The 22135-nt window shown below is 39.3% G+C and overlaps 4 protein-coding genes across 5 annotated transcripts; 2 read left to right on the top strand and 2 right to left on the bottom strand.

Annotated features, from left to right (window-relative positions):
- Window positions 1–255: 255 nt before the first annotated feature.
- LOC103874855 (protein bicaudal C homolog 1-A) lies at window positions 256–1466 on the bottom strand. Its single transcript, XM_018654637.2, has one exon. The coding sequence runs from the start codon at window positions 1252–1254 to the stop codon at window positions 475–477; it is 780 nt and encodes a 259-aa protein (XP_018510153.1). The 5' UTR covers window positions 1255–1466; the 3' UTR covers window positions 256–474.
- Window positions 1467–1748: 282 nt separating this feature from the next.
- On the top strand, window positions 1749–8084 carry LOC103874872 (pentatricopeptide repeat-containing protein At3g48810). The gene has a single exon (XM_009153301.2). It carries the CDS (start codon window positions 5509–5511, stop codon window positions 7471–7473), a length of 1965 nt encoding a protein of 654 aa, XP_009151549.1. The 5' UTR covers window positions 1749–5508; the 3' UTR covers window positions 7474–8084.
- A 7606-nt stretch (window positions 8085–15690) lies between these two features.
- Window positions 15691–19958, bottom strand: LOC103874893 (chaperone protein ClpC2, chloroplastic). Of its 2 annotated transcripts, none has more exons than XM_009153319.3 (10): window positions 19806–19958; window positions 18732–19315; window positions 18524–18639; window positions 18326–18448; window positions 18051–18236; window positions 17757–17972; window positions 17448–17665; window positions 17282–17357; window positions 17122–17211; window positions 15691–17050 (listed from the first exon to the last, which is right to left on the bottom strand). In XM_009153319.3, the coding sequence occupies exons 2-10, from the start codon at window positions 19291–19293 to the stop codon at window positions 15851–15853; spliced, it is 2787 nt and encodes a 928-aa protein (XP_009151567.1). In that variant the 5' UTR covers window positions 19294–19315; window positions 19806–19958; the 3' UTR covers window positions 15691–15850. The 2 variants fall into 2 exon arrangements, with proteins under 2 accessions (XP_009151567.1, XP_018508890.1); XM_018653374.2 differs by having other exon boundaries at window positions 19697–19880.
- A 135-nt stretch (window positions 19959–20093) lies between these two features.
- LOC103874908 (F-box/LRR-repeat protein At3g48880) lies at window positions 20094–22135 on the top strand. The gene is made up of 3 exons (XM_009153337.3): window positions 20094–20279; window positions 20923–21307; window positions 21369–22135. Exons 2-3 carry the CDS (start codon window positions 20943–20945, stop codon window positions 21931–21933), a joined length of 930 nt encoding a protein of 309 aa, XP_009151585.1. The 5' UTR covers window positions 20094–20279; window positions 20923–20942; the 3' UTR covers window positions 21934–22135.

Raw genomic sequence — 22135 nt, 5'->3', positions numbered from 1 at the left:
CAGCATGTGGGACTCGATTCTTTTTACCAACCCGAATGCCAATCTTTCACATTTAACTCTAATCCACAACCAACCTAAAATCATCATATATCCATGTCTCACTGTTTCGATGTTCCTAAAAAAAAAAAAAGAAGCTGTGTGAACAAAATAAACTAATTACCTGCTCCGTTTCTACATACTGAGATAGCTAAACACTTAACCTATTCAACTGCAAGTTCCTTATCATCAAGACCACCCGTGGAAACGTCTCAGGCGAATCAAAAGGAGTAGAAAACCTTCTTCTTTTTCACTTCTACTTATACAAACAGTAGTACAGTAGCTAATGCTACAATCAAAAACTAAACAGCAAAGATAAGAAACAATCAGAGGAATGGCATACTAAGGCAAAAAGGACGAAAAGGCTTTCAGACATTGCCATGTCTGACTATCTCACCAACAAACAACAAAAACACAGTCGAAATTCTCCAACATCCATCAGGAGAACTCCCTACCAAGCTTCTGAATAGCAGAGAACATCTTCCTCCTGGACCCAACAGCATTAATCCCCATATCTTTCAAATCCTCCAAGGTCAACAACGGCAAAACCTCTTCATCAACCTCATGTATCTCAAACATTGGCCAGTACCTCCCTAACCCCAGCTCTTGCAGCCAAATCTTCACCCCTTCTCTTCCCTCCATATTGGAGGGCTCTGACAACTCAAACTCTCTGTTGTAATACCCACCACCGTCTCTCACTAAAGACTCGTCCTTTATCGGACTCTCCGAATCTTCTCTACTGAAATCCCTATACCCCCCACCTTCCAGCTCATCGCCGTGATCCATTTCCCCAACTCTCGACACCCAATTGGATCTCACTCGCTTCGTCGACGGCCCGACCCGTTTCTTGACCCGCCAGCTCCCGACACCGAAAGAATCGACATTCACTTCCCTTTCGTCACCTAGGTTATCGTACCCAGAACTCAAATTCGTCAAAGCTCGAGTCCTCGTCGACGACTTGCTCATATCTTTCTTGGGTTTCCTCACCTGCGAATCGTACGCCGTTTGGTACTGCTCGCCGCCGATTTCGCCTAATCTAACGCTCGGTCTCCTCAATCGCTTCGATCCGGCCAGAGCTTCGGCTGATGTTGACGGCAGAGAAGGAGGAACGCCGCCGTTGGGTTGCTGGCTATTGTCGTTGCCTGGTTGCAATTCCGCCATTCGAGAGGTTTCTTGCTTCACTTTGTCGGGCATAGATGTGATGCTACTAAAGAACATGAAAGGGCAAAAGTCTTTTAGCTAATTAGGGTTTTTTATCTGGGGAAGTCTGAGGTGGGATGTGAGAAAGAGAATCGTCATCACTAGAGTCGCACAAGAGAGATAGAGGGAAGAGAATACATGTTCACTTCCTGACACGTGTACGCTTATGCACACACTCACTCACAGTTATTTAATTATAAACAAATCCTTTCGCTTCTCCTAATTTTATTTTTGTTTTTACAATAAAACCTCTATAAATTAATAATGTCGAAACTTTAAATTTTTATTAATTTATGAAAATTTTCTTATTTAAATTTTTTATTTTAAAATATATTTATTTTAAGATAAAAAAATATTTTATTTTAATGTATAGACATTAATTGTTATTTTTTTGAAATTTGACATTTATATTAATTTTATTATATTATTTAGTATATATAATATATATTTCATTGAACTTAACTGTGTGTTTAGATATAATATTATTAAATCTCATCAAAAATATATTACGTGTTAAGAAAATATAAAGATAATTTTATTGTGAATATAAAATAAAAAATATAATAATAGGTATTTACTTATATTGAATATGTATACATATAAATTATTAATTTATAATTTTAATGAGACCATATATTACATAGAATGGTTTTTAAAAATTATTATCTTATTATTTTATTGATTTTTGTTAAATTTGAACCGATCTAAACCGGCGAAATTTATTAATTTATAGAAATTATTAATTTATCGAGAATTTATAGATGTTTTACGGTATATTTTTTGTTTCAAAAGATGTTTTGTTTCAATTCATATCTTAGCGGAGCTTACTGAGTTACTCGTAGCTGACTTTAATGGATTTAGAATTTCAAATAAAAATATGTATATTATTGGCTCAATAATTTTAGAATTTATTGTAAAATAATATGTTATTATTTAATGGTTTACAAAATATGGTAAGTTCATGATAAGCTTATCTGATCTGTGACAGAAATAAAAAGAATTAGAGAAGAGAGGAAAAATATGGACAAAAAAAAGTTAGGGACTGAACCTATTGTTTTAATTATGATATATTCTTTTTTTTGTCAAACAATTATGATATATTCAATAATCCTAAATAATTAACAATTTTAACATATATGGAGAAAGTAGAAATATATGGCTTGGGCTTCATCTCTATGTTTTATCTGAGGCTTAATAACTTTCCATATGAGATCCATATATCTTCAGAGCTTAAAAATATTTTCATGTAAGAGATCCAACTTGTCATGTTGCTGGAATAGAAAACAAGTGTTGTAGGTGGATGACTTCAATGATCGTAATGGTCACAGTGACCTCACATACTCAATAAAATTGTTGTAGGAAAATTGAATCTTGGTCTAGTTACCTTGTAGTTTCTTTCCATTTGTAGTTCTACTTATTCCGTAGCCACACGAATCCGCCATACTCAGAATCTCCACTTATTCAATACTTGATTCCTTGCATCCATGTGAGAAAAGACAGTAGCCAATTGATGTACCAAATGCTCGCTTTTGCACTGGTCTGGTGACCTTGGTGAACTAAACCATTCAAAGGTAATATGGCCAGTCATTTCAAGAATAATTTGACAGTGATTAAGTGATTTGAAGATGGTGCTAAGATTTCTTGTCATTTTCTTGTCACCCCACCATATCCTCTATAACTATTATCTTGTCGGGAGCCAACTCACCAAGATAGTTATGGGAAATGATCATAACACGTACATTCTTGAAAGGTAAAGTGTAATCAGAAACTGATGAGTTGGTTCTTTCAAAGTTTTGCCAATTTTAGAGTATGAAAAATTGAGAATCATTCACCAGGAGTTGGTTTGGCATTTCTTTGGCACCAACATTTATTTCACACTTCTTCCACCTCATCATACTCATGTGGATCTTAAAACTCACAATAGATATTTGTAGTGGTGAATGTAGGTAGAAGAGGACTAAGGGTGCAAGTGCACCCACCTTTTTTCTCAAAAAAGGTTTTGTAAGGAGTTTTGTTCAATTTTTGCACCCATTGGAAATTTATTTTGCATTCTTAATTCCGTACATTTGTGATGTTGTCTTTCTAATTTGTATATGTACACTAATATATGCACCCACTAACAATATGTTCTACATTTGTCCATGGGTATTTGGTAGTGATTATATGTACAAGAGTAGGGAAGAAGAATTATGTGGGTAACAATATCCTCATAACACAATTTTGTAATCAAATTCAAGTCGACAAAAATAAACTTTTGTATATATTGATATAAAAAAACTAAAAAGTTACAAGGATTGATCAGATACAGAAAGGGATTAACTAAAGTCGAAGAACAAAAGGTGAAGTCGAGGTCGATGTTAGGGGTGAAAGCTGCAACGTTAGGAATGCCCTTTTTCTATTTTTTCATCTTCCTTTTATATCCCACCTTCTTTGCCTTGCTTTCGTGATCTTCTCTCTTGCAGGTTGCCAATCCCGAGATCTTCGGGGTACTACTATTGTTGAGTCATCTTCTCCGATGATTGTGGAGGTTATTCTTTTGACTCGATCTCTTACAATCTTTGAATATATTTTTTTCGCTGAGCTTTTCAATAATTTCCATCGATTTTTGTGGGATATGATCCCCATCGTTTAGGTATAATTCTTCCTTATCGCAATCTTTCTGAGGCCATAAATCTCGCAGCCGCACCTTCCTTTGGATGTACTTGTCTTTCTAGCCCATCATCATTTTTTCAAAATGATGGCTACATGGAAGAAGCCCAGCTAGCAGGAATATGAAAGGATTCATAGCATGATTTGTGTGGGTGGTTCGGAAGAGATCCATGTGAGTGATTCTCTTATGGAAGTACTAAGAGAGGAAACACGTCTCCCATGGTCAGTTAGTGGTGACACCAAGCCTAGCAGCCGCAGTGATGTTGCTTCAGTGGATGTCGTTTGTACGAATTCGATTAACCTGTTGGGTTCTGGTGGTCGAGATCATCCACTAAAGAAAGTCAAAATTGCTAATACGGATTTGAGTTCGAGCTCGTCGAGTGATGGTGCTGGCGCGAGACCTTTCCATTGGCAATTCTATAAGGTAAAAGATTGCCTCATCACTGAAGATCTGGATAGCGTTGCTCATCTAGTAAGGCACTTCAAGTCTGTCGGTAGTCCGTTGCCGTCTCTTTGGAATATGATGGAATGTGACACCTATGTGAAGATGGCTTTTGCTCATGCCAAGGTGCCTCCCTTGGATCTGATATCTGCTTTCGCTATTGTACTCATCTTCCTTTAAATGAGGTTGTTTTTCAAGCTATGGAGGCTTATAATGAGTTTGGTGCGACTGTGGAGCAAATGTTAAAGGATGTTCCGTGTGATGACGAGCTTAAAAAACTCAAGAAGGTCGTAAGGGAGTTGAAACTCAGTTTGAATCTGGCTCATGATCGAGAATGTGCCAACTATGCCCCAATGGATGATGCCGAAAAGCTTGGGAATCAAGCCACTTCTCTCGAAGCTCGGTGATCTGGAAATGAAAGAAAAGCAGCCCTCGAGAGGGTTTCTTTGCTGGAGGCGCAGATCAAAATTTCGTCGGCTAAACATGTGAAGGATCTTCGTTTGGCTTCTTACGAAGCTAATATGACCCTTGGTGATAGCTACCTCGACGTGCTCTAAATGAGAAATGGGAGAGAAAGTAGGTTGCAACTGACTGTAAGGTTTGTCTTCGGAAGGTCATATCTAACATCAATCTTATCAAAAAAAAAACTAGAGAATTTTAAAAAAGATGTTTGTGTAAAAATACAAAGACATAAATCTAAGAAAACTTATAAATTTACGATAGTTAGATTTGGAAATTACTAAACTTACAAAATTTACAAATTGTATATATAAATTTCAGATCAAGTATGTTACATAGTTTCTTAAACAACATTTTAAATTAGGTATGTTTTTGTAACTATGTTCATTCATTAATAGTTAGTGTGCCATTGTACATCATCTATGATTTTTTTCAACAATAAATAGATATTTTGCAAAGTTAGTAGAAGTTGAGGGGTATATTCATCAATACCTTTAACTTTCTCACTACCTATCGAATTCCTGCTTTTTTTTTTTTAAAGAAAACAAAATCCGAGCAAAACCCTCGCTGAAAACGCCGCCGTTTGAATCGCTTCCTCCGGCCAATCTAATCATCGGCTCCGTCTGTAAATTTAGAAGAAAAAAAGAAGACTCTCAAGTGTTCCTTTGCAAGAAAAGTTCTCATCTTTTTTTTTATATTCCGGTCTCGTTGCGTTGCCATCCATGTACCTGAAAGAAGGATGCTCGTTGCTCTTAAAAGTTCAAAAACCAATCATCCCCTTCGTCCTCAACACAAATCTCAACGTGAACCTCCTCCCTCAAGCTCCAAACCCAGCAACGGAGATCAAAGAGTCATATGTCGTAAAGAGGCTGAGACAAGAGCCATGTGTCCCCTTGGCTTTGCACTTCTTCAAATCCGTTACCAACTCAAATCTCTTCAAGCACACGCCTTTGACATTCGAGGTCATGATCAGGAAGCTAGCGGTGGACGGTCAGGTGGATAGTGTTCAGTACCTTCTGCAGCAGATGAAGCTCCAAGGCTTCCAGTGTTCCGAAGATTTGTTTGTCAATGTTATTAGCGTGTACCGGCAAGTGGGTTTGTCTGAACGAGCCGTGGAGATGTTTTATAGGATAAAGGAGTTCGGGTGTGATCCTTCTGTTAAGATATATAACCATGTTTTGGATACGCTACTCGGTGAGAACAGGATTCAGATGATTTATACGGTTTATAGAGACATGAAGAGAGATGGGTTTGAGCCTAATGTGTTTACTTACAATGTGCTTCTCAAGGCTTTGTGTAAGAACAGTAAGGTGGAGGGAGCTCAGAAGTTGCTTGTGGAGATGTCGAATAAAGGCTGTTCTCCTGATGCTGTGAGCTACACCACGGTGATCTCGTCTATGTGTGAGCTCGGTATGGCGAAGGAAGGCAGGGAGCTCGCCGCAAGATTTGAACCTGTCGTGAGCGTCTATAACGCTTTGATTAATGGGTTATGCAAAGAGAGTGATTACAAAGGGGCGTTTGAGCTGATGAGAGAGATGGGGGAGAAGGGGGTATCTCCTAATGTTATCTCATACTCTACACTCATCAACGCGCTTTGCAGTTTTGGAGAAACCGAGCTCTCTTTCTCGCTTCTGGCGCAGATGTTGAAACGAGGGTGTCATCCAAATGTCCATACGTTGAGTTCTCTTGTGAAGGGTTGTTTTGTGAGAGGTACGAGCAGTGATGCTCTAGACTTGTGGAGTTCGATGATCAGAGGGTTTGAGTTGCAACCGAACGTTGTAGCGTTTAATACTTTGGTACAAGGACTCTGTTCCCATGGCGATATGGAGAAGGCTCTGTCTGTCTTTGCACACATGGAAGGAAACGGATGTTCTCCAAACATCAGAACTTACGGCTCTCTCATCAACGGGTTTGCCAAAAGAGGTAGCCTCAATGGCGCTGTTGATACATGGAACAAGATGCTAACTAGTGGATGCTCCCCAAACGTTGTGGTGTATACAAGCATGGTGCAAGCTCTTTGTAGGCACTCCAAGTTCAGAGAAGCTGAGTCTCTTATAGAGATTATGTGCAAAGAAAACTGTGCTCCTTCTGTGGCGACGTTCAATGCCTTTATCAAAGGCTTATGCGATGCAGGGAGGCTTGACTGGGCAGAGAAAGTGTTCATACAAATGGAGCAGCAATACAAGTGTCCTCCCAACATTATAACGTATAACGAGCTACTAGATGGGCTCTCAAAGGCAAACCGGATAGAAGAAGCTTATAGTCTCACCCGAGAGATATCCATGAGAGGTGTGGAGTGGAGCTCGTCTACTTACAACACGCTTTTACATGGGTCATGCAGTGCAGGTCTCCCAGGGATAGCTCTGCAGCTAGCAGGGAAAATGGTGGTTGATGGTAAGTCTCCGGATGAGATAACGAGGAATATGATAGTATTAGCGTATTGCAAACTCGGGAAGGCTGAGAGGGCTGTTCAGATGTTGGATCAAGTTTCTTCATGTGGAGGAAGAAAGTGGCGGCCAGATGTAATCTCATACACAAATGTGATATGGGGGTTATGCAGTTCTAATTGTAGGGAAGATGCAGTTATTATTCTGGAGAGGATGATAAGTGAAAGGATTCTCCCAAGTGTTGCTACGTGGAATATATTGCTTCGTTGTTTTATCATTGATGACAACTTGAGCTCATGATCAGTTTACCATATGACATGTCAAAACTTGTTCAGTTCATCTATGTATTGAGTTAGAAGCATAAACTCTGGAGGATATATGGGAATCATGTGATCACATGGAAGCTTTTCGGTATGTGACACTGAGAATACATTGGCAAATATGATGAGACAGTCCGTCAAAGAGTGTTTCCTCAAGGAGATAGCTCTAGATTCTCGGGCCAAGGTTTTGAGTTTATATTCTTTTGTGTATAATAGATAGTTCGTTGATGAATAGAACAATATGTTATGATATTGTAACCCTTGATTGAAAGTTATGAACTCATGATCAAAAGATAATGTTGAAGTTTCCTTGAGCTTTAAGATCTCACATGAGATTATAATATTGAACTTGATTATGTGCTATAGAATTCAACATGGAGCACAGCAATCTCTATCTCACATTTGCCTACAGCGCTCGTGAAGAAAATTTCCGAAAACATGATAACAAAACAATCAATCCTAACGTCAAGAGATTACACGGAAAACTCTAAGCTGTTATTTCCATATCTGGTCGGTGATGTAATATTTGTAAATGATGTAAAGGGGTGGAGATTTTCGTATTAATAGTCAAGAATAAACAAGCTCGATCAATTATAAGAACTAAAGATGCTTGTCTAAACAGTTCGTCTAAACAAGTATCTTTCTATTTTATGGTTTGAGGTTGTCTGGGTCAAGCTCGCCTAGTGGTCGAGGTCGTCCAAGACTTTGTCTGTGATGAAGAGGCGATGTTCTTCTTTTCTGAACTTTTTTTCAACGAGTCTGACGTCTTCTATTTATAGTGACGTACGTTTTGTCTTCTAGTGAAATCATCAATTGTTGCTTAACGGACTGGGCCTGATTTTGGGCTTAGCTCTTAACGGGTCTGTGCTAAGCCCATCTCCAACAATTATCCCCTCCACAGTTCGCCAAGTGTTGAATCTTGGTGAATTCTTCTCGAATCTTCTGAGAAAATCAAGTCAGGCTTGGAAATTGTCGGGAAATAGGACAACATCTTTTTTCTTTCCTATATAAATGATGGTTGGATCTCTTATGTATTTTTTTTTTAGAACTTGTCTCCCATTTGGAAGCAAAGGTAAAGATTTTGCTCTCTCTTTTTATTTTGGTGTGGTCCTTGTCATCTTTGTTTATTATTATTCTTTTTAGGGAAATTGGGCTGTATAACCTTCAAACAAATTATAATTCATTAGATAACTAAAACCCCTAACTTTTATCTACAGCACATGTATTTTATGTAATAATGCTATATTACCCTTCAATTCAACATGTGTAACCTGCTGAGAATTATTAATTAAAAGAATTATTAAATAAATAATTTAATAAATTGTGGTTATCATTGTTCCACATCTCTTTCTCTTCTTCTTCCTCTTCTCCTCCAATCTCTGTTTCTTTTTCATACATACGAACACAAACCACTAGACGAAAAAAGAACATAGATTCTGAGCTTGTGGAATTGAGTTTGGAGGAGAAGATGGCACCGTAGAGAATGACGAGGTGACATCACGATTTTTTTTTAAGTTTTTTTTTAATGTTGTTGATCTTGATTTTTTTCGTTGTTATTTAACTTGTTATAGTACGATGTATTGATATGGTATAGTGAAGAATAATTACTCTGGACTAGTGAATGCGTGTATCACCATGTCTGTAAAAAGAGGAAGATGTGAAGAAGATGAACTCGTCGACTATAGTATATGTAATGAAAGAAAATTATAGTATAGTATGATTCTTATATTTTTGTACAATTCGCAAGTACCAAACTAAATAGTATGCTACAGTTCTTGTATTATTGTACCATCGATTGTTTGATAAATTCATTATTTATCAATTTTTAGTTTACAACTATATGTACTATACTATGTATTTTGTTCTATACTATTTGAGTTTAGAGTTCATACTTGGGTTTAGGGTTTAATGATTAAGATTTAGGGTTTAGTATTTGGAAGGTGGGGATTGAGGTTTGGGTTTAGTGACCGTATTATGTATGGTTCCATTTGACGATTAATAAAGAGTGTTCTTTTTAGCTCACCAATTTGTACTATACTATGTATTTTATTCCATTCTATTTGGGTTTATAGTCTATACTTGGGTTTAGGGTTTAGTGATTAGGATTTAGGGTTTAGTATTTGGAAGGTGTGAGTTTAGGTTTGGGATTAGTGATAGCATTTTTGGGTTTAGTATTCAAAAGTTAGGTCTGAGTTTAGCATTGGGGAGTTTTGTTTGGATTTCGTTTAATATTATATACTCCCTCCGTTCTTAAAAGATGTATGTTCTGAAAAAAAAATTGTTTAAAAAAGATACATTTTTTACCTTTTTAATGTATGATTTTATGAAAAATTGTAACTTTCAAAAAAACTAATGGTGTTTATTGAATTTCTATTGGCTAAAAGTTATAGAAAATTGTTATTCACAAAAAACAATGCATATTTAATAAGTTTTCTTAATATATGTGAAAAATCTAGAATATACATCTTAAAAAAAACAGAGGGAGTACTATTTTCAGATTTTGATAATTGAGTTTAAAGTTTATATTTGAGTTTAGAGTTCAGTAATTAGGGCTTAGGGTTTAGTATTTTGATGGAAGGGTGATGTTTAAAGTTTAGGGTTTAGTATTTAGGAGTTGAGGTTTGGATTAAAGTTTAGTATTTACTAGATGTGAGTGGATTTTGAATCCTATTAATTTTAGTGATATGGTATAGAAAATTAGATGCATATTTATGTGTTAAACAAAAGTGTGGTGTTGGTTGTATTACGTGTGATAATTAATTGTGGGGGTGTCAAATTGTTGATATCATCAGTTTCTCTCTCTATTACTGGCAACTTGAACAAAAAAAGGGTAATACCGGATAGAAGTTGACATAATTGTTATAGGCTTTATTATGTCAAAATCAATGCTCTGCACTTAATTTCCTTTTCAAATTTGGTCATTTGGCAAATTCACCCTTCTTTTTATTATATTTTTTTTTGGCTTCTCCTTGCCGACACTCTTTCTCGTCTCTCTCCTTCCCTTTTTTCTTTTTTTTTTACGGTAGAGGAAGTGTGGAGGTCTGTGATGTGTGGGAGGAGGTACTGAGCTTGCTTGAAAAGGGGTTGAGCTCGTCATCCATAAGAGGTCTGAGAGGAGTTCGTCGGTGGTGGTGCCGAGCTTGCTGCCTGCTGTTCCGAGCCTGTTAACGTCGGCTCTGAGCTCGTCGACGGTGGTACTGAGCTAGTCTCCTGTTTCTCTGAACCCGTTATTGGCGGCTCCAAGCTCGCCTCTTGATGTCCCTAGATCATCGATGGCGGATCTGAGCGCCCCTCCTCACGTCCCGAGCTTGCCAACGGCGGATCTGAGCTCGCCTCTCGACGTCCCGAGCTTGCCAACGGCGGGTCCGAGCTTGCCTCTCGACGTCCCAAGCTTGCCAACGGCGGGTCCGAGCTTGCCGACGGTGGCTCTGAGCTCACTTCCTGACGTCCCGAGCTTGCCAACGGCGGGTCTGAGCTCGCCTCCTGACGCCCCGAGCTTGTTCATGGTGACTCCAAACTCATCTCCTGTTGTTACTTCGGGTTCGTTGTTGGTGAAAGAGTGTGGTCGAGATGCGGAGGGCACGAGCTTGCCATTGGTGGGGTTGAGCTTGGCTTTTGTTTCAAGTTCATCAGTTCCTAGCTCGTTCCTAGGTTCGAGCTTGTCGTTTTCTGTTCCGAGCTTGCCGTTATCGATGGAGCCGTGTCGCGGTGAGGTGGGGTTGAGCTCGTCGTCTTTTGGTTCGAGCTCGTCTTTCTTTCGAATTTATCTTCTGTTCTTGAGCTAGAGTCCATAAGTCGGCATTATTTGCACTCTGTTGGATAAACAGCGAGTAGTGTTTGAGAAAAGCCGTCGAGAGTTGATTGTAGTCATCGATAGAATGAGCTTCAAGGCGTGAGAACCAACCAAGGGCGAGTCCGCTTAAATTTTCCACAAACAATTGACAGAGACCGGTGTCGCGTTCCTCTGGTGAAAAGTTGGCTCTCCCCGTTGCGATACTGAAAGCGGTGAGATACTCTCTTGGATCAGATATTCCGTTGTAAGTCGGGAGTTTGATTTTGTTCTTCTGATGTCGGACAGGAATACTGAGGAAACGAGTTGTAAAAGGTGTATTGTGGATCTCGTGGAGTACACGATCGATCTCTGGTGCTGTGCTGGTTGCCTGATGGACTTTGGAGTTCATGTTTTGCACCTGAGCCCTCATTTCTTCAATGTCGCCGTCTATGTGTTGGGTTTCCCTGTTGGTGATCTGCAGGAAATTAGTATTGTTGCCTGGGCGCTGATGTCTGGAGTCGATGATTGGTGCTGAAGATTCGCTCACATGAGTCTGAAATTGTTGTCCAGAACTTGCGATTGGTGCATGTAGATCGTTGGCTTGGATTGATCGATGCTGTCCTGAACCGGTCGCTGGTGTTGGTACATCGTTGAAAAGAACACGCTGGAGTCGTGGAGTGATATCAACTTGTTGTGATCGTGGTGCACCAATCTCGACAGACTGGAGTTCGTTGATGCGGTTGTTGCAAATAATCTGAGAATGCGCGAGGTCGTCCAAACGAGAAGTCGTTCCTCGAGCGAGCTCGTCGATCCTACCGAGAAGTGTTTGAAAGATCAGGGAGATGTCCGGCTGAGTGGAGTACATCGTTCTTGTGTTAGACATGGTGCTGGCTGGATGATGTGAGATCGTAACCGCTGCTGGTAGGGCCAAGGTCGCAACCATAGATGGTTGGGTTGAGGTGTTGGCTTGATGGTCCGAGGTTGCCACCATTGATGGTTTGTCTGAGATCGTCGCCACCAGTGTCGAGGTGTTGGCTGGATGGTCCGAGATTGTCATTGCAGCTAGTTGTGCGCTAGTCGCTCCAGGATGGTCAGTGGTTGCCGAGATCAGAATGTCTGGTTGCGATGTGGGTTCTGTGACTGCCGAGCTGTCTTGAGGTGAAGAAGAATCTCCGGCCCCACGGTGGGCGCCAATTGTTGTTTCCATATCTGGTCGGTGATGTAATATTTGTAAATGATGTAAAGGGGTGGAGATTTTCGTATTAATAGTCAAGAATAAACAAGCTCGATCAATTACAAGAACTAAATATGCTCGTCTAAACAGTTCGTCTAAACAAGTATCTTTCTATTTTATGGTCTGAGGTTGTCTGGGCCGAGCTCGCCTAGTGGTCGAGGTCGTCCAAGACGTTGTCTGTGATGAAGAGGCGATGTTCTTCTTTTCTGTACTTTTCTGAACTTCCTTTCAATGAGTCTGACGTCTTCTATTTATTGAATTTTAGAAATTAAAAATTATGAAATTTGCGAAACATTTAATTTAAAATTCATTTATTGAAAGATTAAATGTAAACATACAATAATTATTCATCTTCATCATTACCAAACTTGTTCCAAATATTTTCGATTAAATCATATTTCAATTGTTCATGTAAATGCCTATCACGAACATGATAGTCCCTATACCTGGTCCTGAACATACATCAGAAAGTTATTATTGAACTATAGTCCTACACACATATAAGTAAAGAACAGATCACTCATCACTCACCTTAAGTACCTGACACTCTCTCAGAAACTTCGCCTGCTCGTGATACCGTTCTTTGAGCCTCTCAACTTCTTCATGAATAGCCGTAACCCATGGTTGCCTGAAATGCAGCCCGTCATTCTGCAAAAAGCAGATAAGTATTTGTCAGAATATGAACCATAAAAAGAACCAGATTAATAACAGTACATACCTCGAAGTCTTTGCAGATAAAGTATCTTTTTCCCAGGAGGTAGTCGTACGTATCATCTTCATTAACGGTTTCCTTCGTGATTGATCCACATGGGCACATTTTGGGAATCCCCTGTTGCGCATTTGCAACAAAATCGACCATGTTGTAGTAGTCTTTCTGTGCTTTCTTATCTCGAAGTTCTTCCTCCATTTCAGAACCTGCAAGTAAAAAAAAGTTATCAGGTTCGTAAATAGCTATAAGGATAGCTAAACTCAAATGGTTTCGATTATCCCGAACCCTTAATCGATTTAGAAATCAATCTCGAACCCTAAAATAATTTATAACGCTTTCAGGAACTGTAAATCAATTCAGAAGTCAATCCCAACTCGATTTGAAACCCTCAATCTATTAAAATCCCACGATAGAACACTAAAACAACAAAGAACCAAATCGAGATGCAGAAAATATTGAACCCAGACGAAAACTGTAAATCGTAAAAAATCCCCAACTCGATTTGAAACCTAAAATCGATTTAAACCCCACGATAGAACCCTAAAACTGACTAAATCAACATGCATCAACTCCAAATCCAAAAATATTGAGCTAAATACTGCCGATTTACCTTCACCGTTTCACGATCTCTGAATCGCCTGTCGCCTTCGAGAGAGTTTTTTTTTAAAAGACGGAGAAAGAGAGTGAATGTTTTTTTCCACATGCGAAACACAACCCCCAGCAGGACCACTCCCGCCTTGCCACGTCCTTAAGGATTTGATCCTTAAACGCCTTAATTTAGGATCAATCCTTCGGTTACGAAATTTTTTTAATATTATTTATGTCATTTGCCTAAGTAATCGCGCTTAGGATTCATTACGAACCCGCGTTGCAGAAGAAACTGAGAGAACACTTATATATTGGACAATTCTATCAAATATTTTTATAAAAAAATTGTCACAAAAATAGCATTTAACAAAGAAAATAACTAAAATACTTTTTTTTTAAAAGAATTTTTGTTTTTTTTTTTGTTTTTAACAATTTGAAACATTATCTTCAAAATTTCAGTCCTTAACTCTAAACTCTAAGTATAGATTAGTTAATCTTAGGGTGTAAATATATTTTTACTTTAATAAAGCTTCTTTTTGAAAATTATTTTTGTGACAAAAATTTAAAGATGACTATCCTAGAAAATTTCTCCTTATATATTAGTCTGAAAACATTATAATATTTGATCAACGTCATATGTCACGAGAACGATTCTTACATTTCTTACAAAAATAAGTTAGTTCATCTAAATATATATTATATTTTTCAATAAATTAGCCATAAAATCAATTATTAACATATATAAAGTATTTTTTTCTTTTTTTTATTCCTTAGACAAACTTACTTTGATAAATTTGTCATGTCTTGGCCATAAACTTATTAAATTTTGACAGATTTAGTGATGATTTCCACAAATTTAATTTCTTTGGCCACAAATTTATTTAATTTTGATAGAGTTATGTAGCATCGATAGATTTAATTTTAACCACAAATTTACTTCATTTTGATAGATTTACTTAAGATTCGATAGATTAATTTTTATTTTGGCCACAAGTTTACTTTATTTTGACACATTTAATTAAAACCTGATAGATTTATTTTTATTTTGACCACAAATTTACTTTATTCTAATAGAATTATTTTGAATTTGATAGATTTGTTTTTTTTTCTTTAGTGACTAATTTATTTAATTTTGAAAATAATAATTAGGATTCGATAGACTTTTATTTGTTATTCTGACAAAAAAAATTACTATATTTAATCAAATTTGAATGGTTATACAAAATTGTAACAAACAGTTTAAATCCAAAAATAGTAATTTTAACCATAACCATCTAAACAGTACACGAGTTGTTAAATAATCTAATAAGTTTATATTTCTGGCCACATATGTACATGAGTTGTTAAATAAAACAGTAACAACCCAGTTAACTTTTGTAAAAATCGAAACCATTTTTGCTTCATTTCTTAGTGTGTTCACTACTTCAGCTACATGTAAGAAAATATTACCCAACGCCTCCACTCAAAGAAATTAGACTCAGCAAATGCAAAATAATGTGTCCTTTTTTATGTAAGATGGCTGATGTACTTCTGGGGCAAAGCGAAGTTACACGGTGTGGAAGAAGAACGTCTCCATCTATGGATCAGCCGTGGCAGCGGGAAATCTACGACTTCTCACGATTCCTTAGATGGTACAATCACACTTCGTTTCCACTCCTGACTTTTACTTGAAAACCTTAATGATGAAACTAAAGTGTTTCGATTTTGCTCTCTTCTTTAGTGGAAAGAGGATTGATAGAGCCAAGGAAACTGGGGATAGAGCAACAGCTATGGGAAGCTTCTCGAAGAGAAATTGATCAGCTTCCATCACCTACTTCTTCAAATCACAATCTCGATGCAGATTCATAGTAAATGTATATAGAATCTGTGTGCCATCCTTTTTTCACACACTTGATTGTGTAACCTTTGGTGTTCTTATTTTGGCAAATCTAGGTCCAACACGCTTTGTGATAAGGAAAGAAAAAAAAAACACTGCAACATAACACAAGCAATCAATATCCAGATCGAAGAGAAAAAACTAAAACAAAAATCTCTAGAACACATTCTCATTCCTTCTACAAGACAAGAATAGGATCTTCCATAGCTTCTTCAGCAAAACTACCACCACCTCCACTCTTACCATTCAACACAACCACACTTCCTTCAGCATCAACATCAACAATCACTGAATCTCCATCTTTAATCTCCCTTGAAAGCATCTTCTCCGCCATGCTATCTTCCAACAGCCTCATTATCGCTCTTCTCAGCGGCCTCGCACCGTAGCTCGGGTCAAACCCTTCATCCACAACTCTCTCCTTAAACCTCTCGGTCACTTGAAGCTCAATCTCTTTGTCCTTAAGCCTCACCACCACTTCTTTAAGCATTATATCAGCAATCTCCTTCACTTCCAGCTTCGTCAGCTGCCTGAAAACAATCATCTCATCTAACCTGTTCAAGAACTCCGGTCTGAAATACTGTTTCAGTTCCTCAGTGACCAAGCTCTTGATCCTGTTGTAGCTGCTGTCTTTCTCGTCGTAGTCCAGATCAAACCCGATTCTTCTACCGCCCTTTTCAATCACGCTGCTTCCTACGTTCGATGTCATGATCAGAAGCGTGTTCTTGAAATCAACGGTTCTTCCTTTGCTGTCAGTGAGTCTCCCGTCTTCTAGGATCTGAAGCATCATGTTGAAAACATCAGGATGGGCTTTCTCTATTTCGTCGAAGAGGACAAGCGTGTAAGGCCTGCGTCGAACTGCCTCAGTTAACTGACCTCCTTCCGTGTACCCTACGTAGCCAGGAGGTGAACCGATGAGTTTTGAGACGGTGTGTCGTTCCATGAACTCACTCATGTCGAGACGGATCATTGCTTCCTCTGAACCGAAGTAGTAAGCAGCCAAGGCTTTGGCAAGCTCTGATTTCCCCACACCGGTTGGACCAGAGAAGATGAAACTTGCTATTGGGCGGTTCGGGTTCTTGAGTCCAACACGCGCACGTCTGATGGCTCGGCTTATAGCTTTGACTGCTTCGTCTTGGCCAATGACTCTTGTGTGAAGGGTCTGCTCCATCTTGAGAAGACGGCTAGATTCATCGGACGAGACTTTCTCTACCGGGATTCCTGTCCAGGTGGAGACAATGTGTTGGATGTCTGATTCAGTGACAGTAGGTCCTCCTTCTTCGCCAGCTTCAGTCTCAGCTTTGCTCACTTCTTTGCCTTTGGCTAAAACAGCAGCTATCTCGGCCCTAAGCTCTATTTCCCGGTCACGGTGAGAACCAGCCTGTTGGAGAAGAAACTGTAAACACCAATCTTGGGTTTATAGACAGTAAGACAAAAACTCGAAGACGATACCTTCTCAAAGTCTTGGCCTCTCACAGCTTCATTCTTCTCCTTTGTGATCTGTCTGAGTTGCTTTTCAAGCTCCCTAGCTTCCTCAGGTACCTAAACATACACACAATTCCACTCTGAATAAACTCAAAAAGATATAAAAGACAATCTGCTGATAATAAACCTGAGCATGGCGTAGTCGAACTCGAGACCCAGCTTCATCAATCAAGTCAATCGCTTTGTCCGGAAGAAACCGATCACTATTCATTCAAGAGAAGAAACAGGACTTGAGTAAATGATGCAAACCTGTGTAATCAACTGTGTTGACAACAGGAAGAAACAAGTAGTACCTGATGTACTGATGAGACAACTGCGCAGCAGCAACCAAGGCTTCATCAGTGTACCGGAGCTTGTGGTGGATCTCATAACGCTCACGCAGACCGTGCAAGATCTGTATAGCTTCATCTACAGTTGGTTCAGGTACCTTCACAGGCTGGAACCTTCTCTCTAATGCAGGATCTTTCTCAATATGCTTTCTGTACTCATCCAACGTTGTTGCACCAATACACTACAACAATAAAAAATAATATAAACTTAAGAGTTTCCATTTTTAGTTAACATACATTTTGACCAATAGAAAGAATGAGGATTTCCTTTACCTGCAATTCACCTCTGGCAAGAGCTGGCTTTAAGATGTTGGCAGCATCAATGGCACCTTCAGCGGCTCCTGCGCCGATCAGAGTGTGCACTTCATCGATAAACAGAATGATGTCATCACTTTGCCTGATCTCCTCCATAAGCTTCTTCAATCTTTCCTCGAATTCTCCACGGTACTTTGTTCCAGCCACTAGAAGACCCATATCAAGGGTTATAACCTGGAAAGTAAAGGTAAACACTCTTCTCAGCATCTTATAAACAATACAAATGAACCAATGGGAGAATATTTTGTTTACCGTCTTCCCCTCAATTGTTTCAGGAACATCACCACTGGCTATTCTCTGTGCTAGTCCTTCAGCTATTGCTGTCTTACCAACTCCAGGTTCTCCAATTAGACAGGGGTTGTTCTTGGTTCTCCGAGCCAAGATCTGGACCACTCGTTCAATCTGTGGCTGCCTTCCCACAACCGGATCTAGTTTTCCCTGTAATAGAAAGTGGAAAACAAAAGCTTAACATTACACTTTCTTGAGAGTTTCTTCAAGATGAGTGTTAAGTAAGCCATTTTTATTACCTCCTCTGCTAGTTTAGTTAAGTTAGTCCCATACTCTTCTAGCGTTGGCATCTTGCTGTTTCCGCTGGATCCTCCACCAACGCTTGCGGTCACTTCATTGTTTTCTCCGACCATACGTACAACCTGACTCAAAATGTAATCAAGAAACTGTTTCCAAAGACTAAACATGGTTGTGAGGACTCAGATTGATGCATTTACCTGCGTCCGGATGTTACTAGCATCTACACCCAAATTCTCCAGGACACGAGCTGCAACACCTTCCCCTTCACGAAGAAGACCAAGCAGAAGATGCTCTGACCCAATGTAGTTATGCCCTATAGTTTAAATAACAACAAAAAGGTTGCCAAATTAGCAAGAGACTAAAAAGCTAAAGTAATACAGAAACAGATCCAGGACAGGCTCTTACCGAGTTGTCGAGCTTCCTCTAGAGACAACTCCAGGACACGCTTTGCACGAGGAGTGAATGGGATCTCCACAGCCACGAATCCACTGCCTCTCCCAATGATCTTCTCCACCTCCACGCGAGAATCTTTAAGATTGATCCCCATGGATTTAAGAACCTTTGCAGCGATTCCAGTCCCTTCCCCAATGAGACCCAACAGTATCTGCTCAGTGCCAACAAAGTTATGTCCAAGTCTCCGAGCTTCCTCTTGAGACAGCATTATGACCTTGATAGCTTTCTCGGTGAACCGTTCAAACATGGCTTTTGTCACACATCGGCTAGCTTTTCCTTTGCGGGAAGAGATTTGAAGGTTAACTTTACTAAAGAAACCATGAGCAGGCCTTGCTATTAGATCCACTGCATTGGCAGCCCTTAAGCCTGAGAAGCTCTGGATGCTCAAAACCGGCGTTTGTGAAGTGTACATCATCTTCACACATCGTCTTGGTTTTCTATAGTCGTCGGACTGAACATGTCTTCCGGGACCAAGTAAAGGACGGGCTGTGAAATTAGCCAAGAGCCTAGCCATGATGGCGAGAGTTGGATGGAGGCTGCATTGGGTAAACGGTAAATCATAAGTTGTAAGCTCTTATAGACCAAAAATAAAAGACAACACCAGAAGAAGAGAAAGTTTTGGCTAGAGAAGGCAAACATCACAAAAAGAAGCGAGAGAGAGAGAGATTGAAGCTAATCATACTCTTAAACCAGTTTATAGAAAGAGCTCTCTCTCTCTCTCTCTCTCTGGCACAAAAGATGCATAACTCAGTCCACTAACTAAAAGCAGAACAGTCATTCTGAGTGAGATTAGCAACCAAAGCATACAATCTTTGAACAAATACAAAACCCTAATCCCCAAGTAAACATTTTTTTCTCAACTGAATACAAGAGAACCTAAAGGAACAACCTGAAGATTTTAATAAAAAGTCTCTGACCTTTACCCTTCAAAGTTAACACGACACAGAAACAGAAACAGAAACCTCTCGTAAGATTAATGGAAACAGGAAAAGAGAGAGAGGCAGAGAAGAGGGTTTTAGGTTTTACCGGCTAAAGTGCGAGAGAGAGACTCTTGTAATGGTCGGCCCGTCTGGGGAAAGAGATAGGTAGCGGAAGACGAACGAAACAAAGGAGATTACTTTTGCTTCTCTCTCTCTCTCGTTTTATCTAACTCTGTCTCGTCGTCTAAACTGCATCGCAGCCGTTCATAACATGTCACCCACCTAACAACGTTACGTAGAAGCCGTTGGATCACTCAAGTGTGTTTTGCGCCGTCAGATTTTAATTACCTTTTTGTCTTCAGGGATTTTAAGGGTTTGGGTTTAGACAAACCGGTTTTCTCCGAACCAAAACAAAAAAAATACAATCAAAAAATAAAACCAAAAATCAAAACCGGGTCGTTGTGACGACAACAAACTCTTTTTTCTTTTCATATCTACTTTCATCGGCTAGAGAGAGAGAGAGAGAAAGAGATGAGTTACGGTGTCGTCGTCGCTGCCTACGATTATTTGCTCTTCCAAGGTTCTTAAATTTCTCACTCCCCCCCCCCCCCACCACTTTGCGTCTGTCTTTCACCTTTCAGCTTTCTTCTTCTTCTTTGATCTTATCCTTTTAGTTTGCTTGTGAATTGAGATCTATGTCGGTTTATACGTTTTCAATTTTAGGAATGTCAATAGATCAGATCGGTTCATGGCTAGAGAGAGCTTTTCGATCTTACTCCTCTCTCTCTGTTTTCGATTAGTTCGGTTTCTTTCTCAGTTTTAGACGATCTTAGTCATCTCTGTTTTCGAATTACTCTGCTTTCGATTGATTAGTTCGGTTTCTTTCTGTGTTTTAACGATCTTGGTCCTTCCGTGTTTCTCTGAGTTAATTGTCCGATCTTGGACAAGTCTTTTCGTTTTTGTGACTCTGAGGTTTTTTTTTAATTAATACTCTGTTTGTTTGTGACAAGTTTTGCTGACGTTTGTGTCTTTCTCTCTTTGCTTCAGTTTCTTTCTTGCATTGATTGATTACAATCTCTCATATTTATTTAGAGAATTAAGACACTTGATTCCTCTTTTCCGTTTTTTTTTTTTTTTTTGGGTTGATTTTTCCCTATTTAACAATGGAGTCTTGTGAAGGATACTAAGAACAGTTTTTTTTTTGATTAAACCTTCTTTGTTAGGGTACTAGAGCAATAGAGAAATGGAAGAAGGGTATGAGAGTCGTCGAGGGAGTAGATGGGAAGAGCTGGACACTGACATCTTAGTCCGCATCTTCCAGAAGTTTAGCATCTTTGAGTTGACTTCGGGTTTAGCTCATGTCTGTAGTGGTTGGAGAGCTGCTTGTTGCGATCCCATCCTCTGGAAGACTCTTGATCTCTCCCACATGAGATCTAGCTTCATCAAGATCCCTTTAGAGCCTTACGTCTACGTGGAGCGTCGCTCCGATGAGGCCCTCACCCGCATCCTGAAACTCTCCATGAATCTCAGTGGAAGAAACACCAGGGCCTTGGTTTTCCATTTCAACTTGTTCTTGAGTGATGATCAGCTTACTTACACCGCAGAGAGGTAACCAGTCTTACTTGAGTTTTAAGATTCAGCTTTACTTAGATTTTGAAATCTTTTGTAGGTGTCCAGGGTTGAGACGGATCGTCCTTCCGGCTTGGAACAGGATAAAGAAGACTGGGATATGCAAAGCCATAAGGATCTGGAAAGATCTCGAGTCACTAACTATGCCTAGCATCGCAAACCCGCCTTACCTCTTAACAGAGATCGCCAAGAACTGCAAGAACTTCAAGGAGCTCAAGATCATGGGACCCTTCGAGATCTTCTTTGCCAACACGCTCATCACTTACCTCCCTAACCTCAAAACACTCAGCCTTAGATGCTCTGCCATCAAGCGAGAAGCGCTCATAAAGATCCTCGACGGGTTACCTCATCTTGAAGTGCTCAACATATCGCACTCTTACCTGGTGGAGTACAGCGTGTGGCAACCGCAGCAGAAAGTGATTGTTAGAGAGCTGGATAAGACGATACTTGAGAAAGCTTCGAGGCTGAAGAGGTTCTTGACTTGTATGGAGCATGAGACTTGTGTCATGTGTCAGAGGACTGAGAATGATGAAGGGATTGTGAGATGGTACAAGTATGAAGAAGGAGAGTGGAAAGTTGATGAAGTGAGCTCTCTTCATCTTTGATTGGTGTATCTGACTTACTTCCCCATCTTTCATTGTTTGTGTGTTTCTCTCTTTTTTTGTTGGTTTGTTTTTGGTTTTGAACGTTTATTGTGTGTATATAAATGTAGGCCATGCCACAAAAGTTTGTATTTAGTGATCAGTTCTAGATCACCAACCTTGACTCATGAGTAGGAAAATAAATAAAAACAAACAATTTCTAATA

Source organism: Brassica rapa, chromosome A01 (genome assembly GCF_000309985.2).
Source record: "Brassica rapa cultivar Chiifu-401-42 chromosome A01, CAAS_Brap_v3.01, whole genome shotgun sequence".
Lineage (NCBI taxonomy): Eukaryota > Viridiplantae > Streptophyta > Magnoliopsida > Brassicales > Brassicaceae > Brassica > Brassica rapa.
The sequence above is the reverse complement of the archived record's forward strand: the minus strand, read 5'-3'. Positions and strand labels throughout refer to the sequence as shown.

What these genes read in the sequence shown, in the direction of transcription:
- LOC103874893 (XM_009153319.3), bottom strand. Translation starts at nt 19,293, where the DNA reads ATGGCTAGGCTCTTGGCTAATTTCACAGCCCGTCCTTTACTTGGTCCC. An exon ending in AGAGGAAGCTCGACAACTCG is followed by an intron (nt 18,640 to 18,731) that starts GTAAGAGCCTGT and finishes TTTAAACTATAG; the next exon opens with GGCATAACTACATTGGGTCA. An exon ending in TTGCCAGAGGTGAATTGCAG is followed by an intron (nt 17,666 to 17,756) that starts GTAAAGGAAATC and finishes TTATTGTTGTAG; the next exon opens with TGTATTGGTGCAACAACGTT.
- LOC103874855 (XM_018654637.2), bottom strand. Translation starts at nt 1,254, where the DNA reads ATGTTCTTTAGTAGCATCACATCTATGCCCGACAAAGTGAAGCAAGAA.
- LOC103874908 (XM_009153337.3), top strand. Translation starts at nt 20,943, where the DNA reads ATGGAAGAAGGGTATGAGAGTCGTCGAGGGAGTAGATGGGAAGAGCTG. An exon ending in CTTACTTACACCGCAGAGAG is followed by an intron (nt 21,308 to 21,368) that starts GTAACCAGTCTT and finishes AATCTTTTGTAG; the next exon opens with GTGTCCAGGGTTGAGACGGA.
- LOC103874872 (XM_009153301.2), top strand. Translation starts at nt 5,509, where the DNA reads ATGTACCTGAAAGAAGGATGCTCGTTGCTCTTAAAAGTTCAAAAACCA.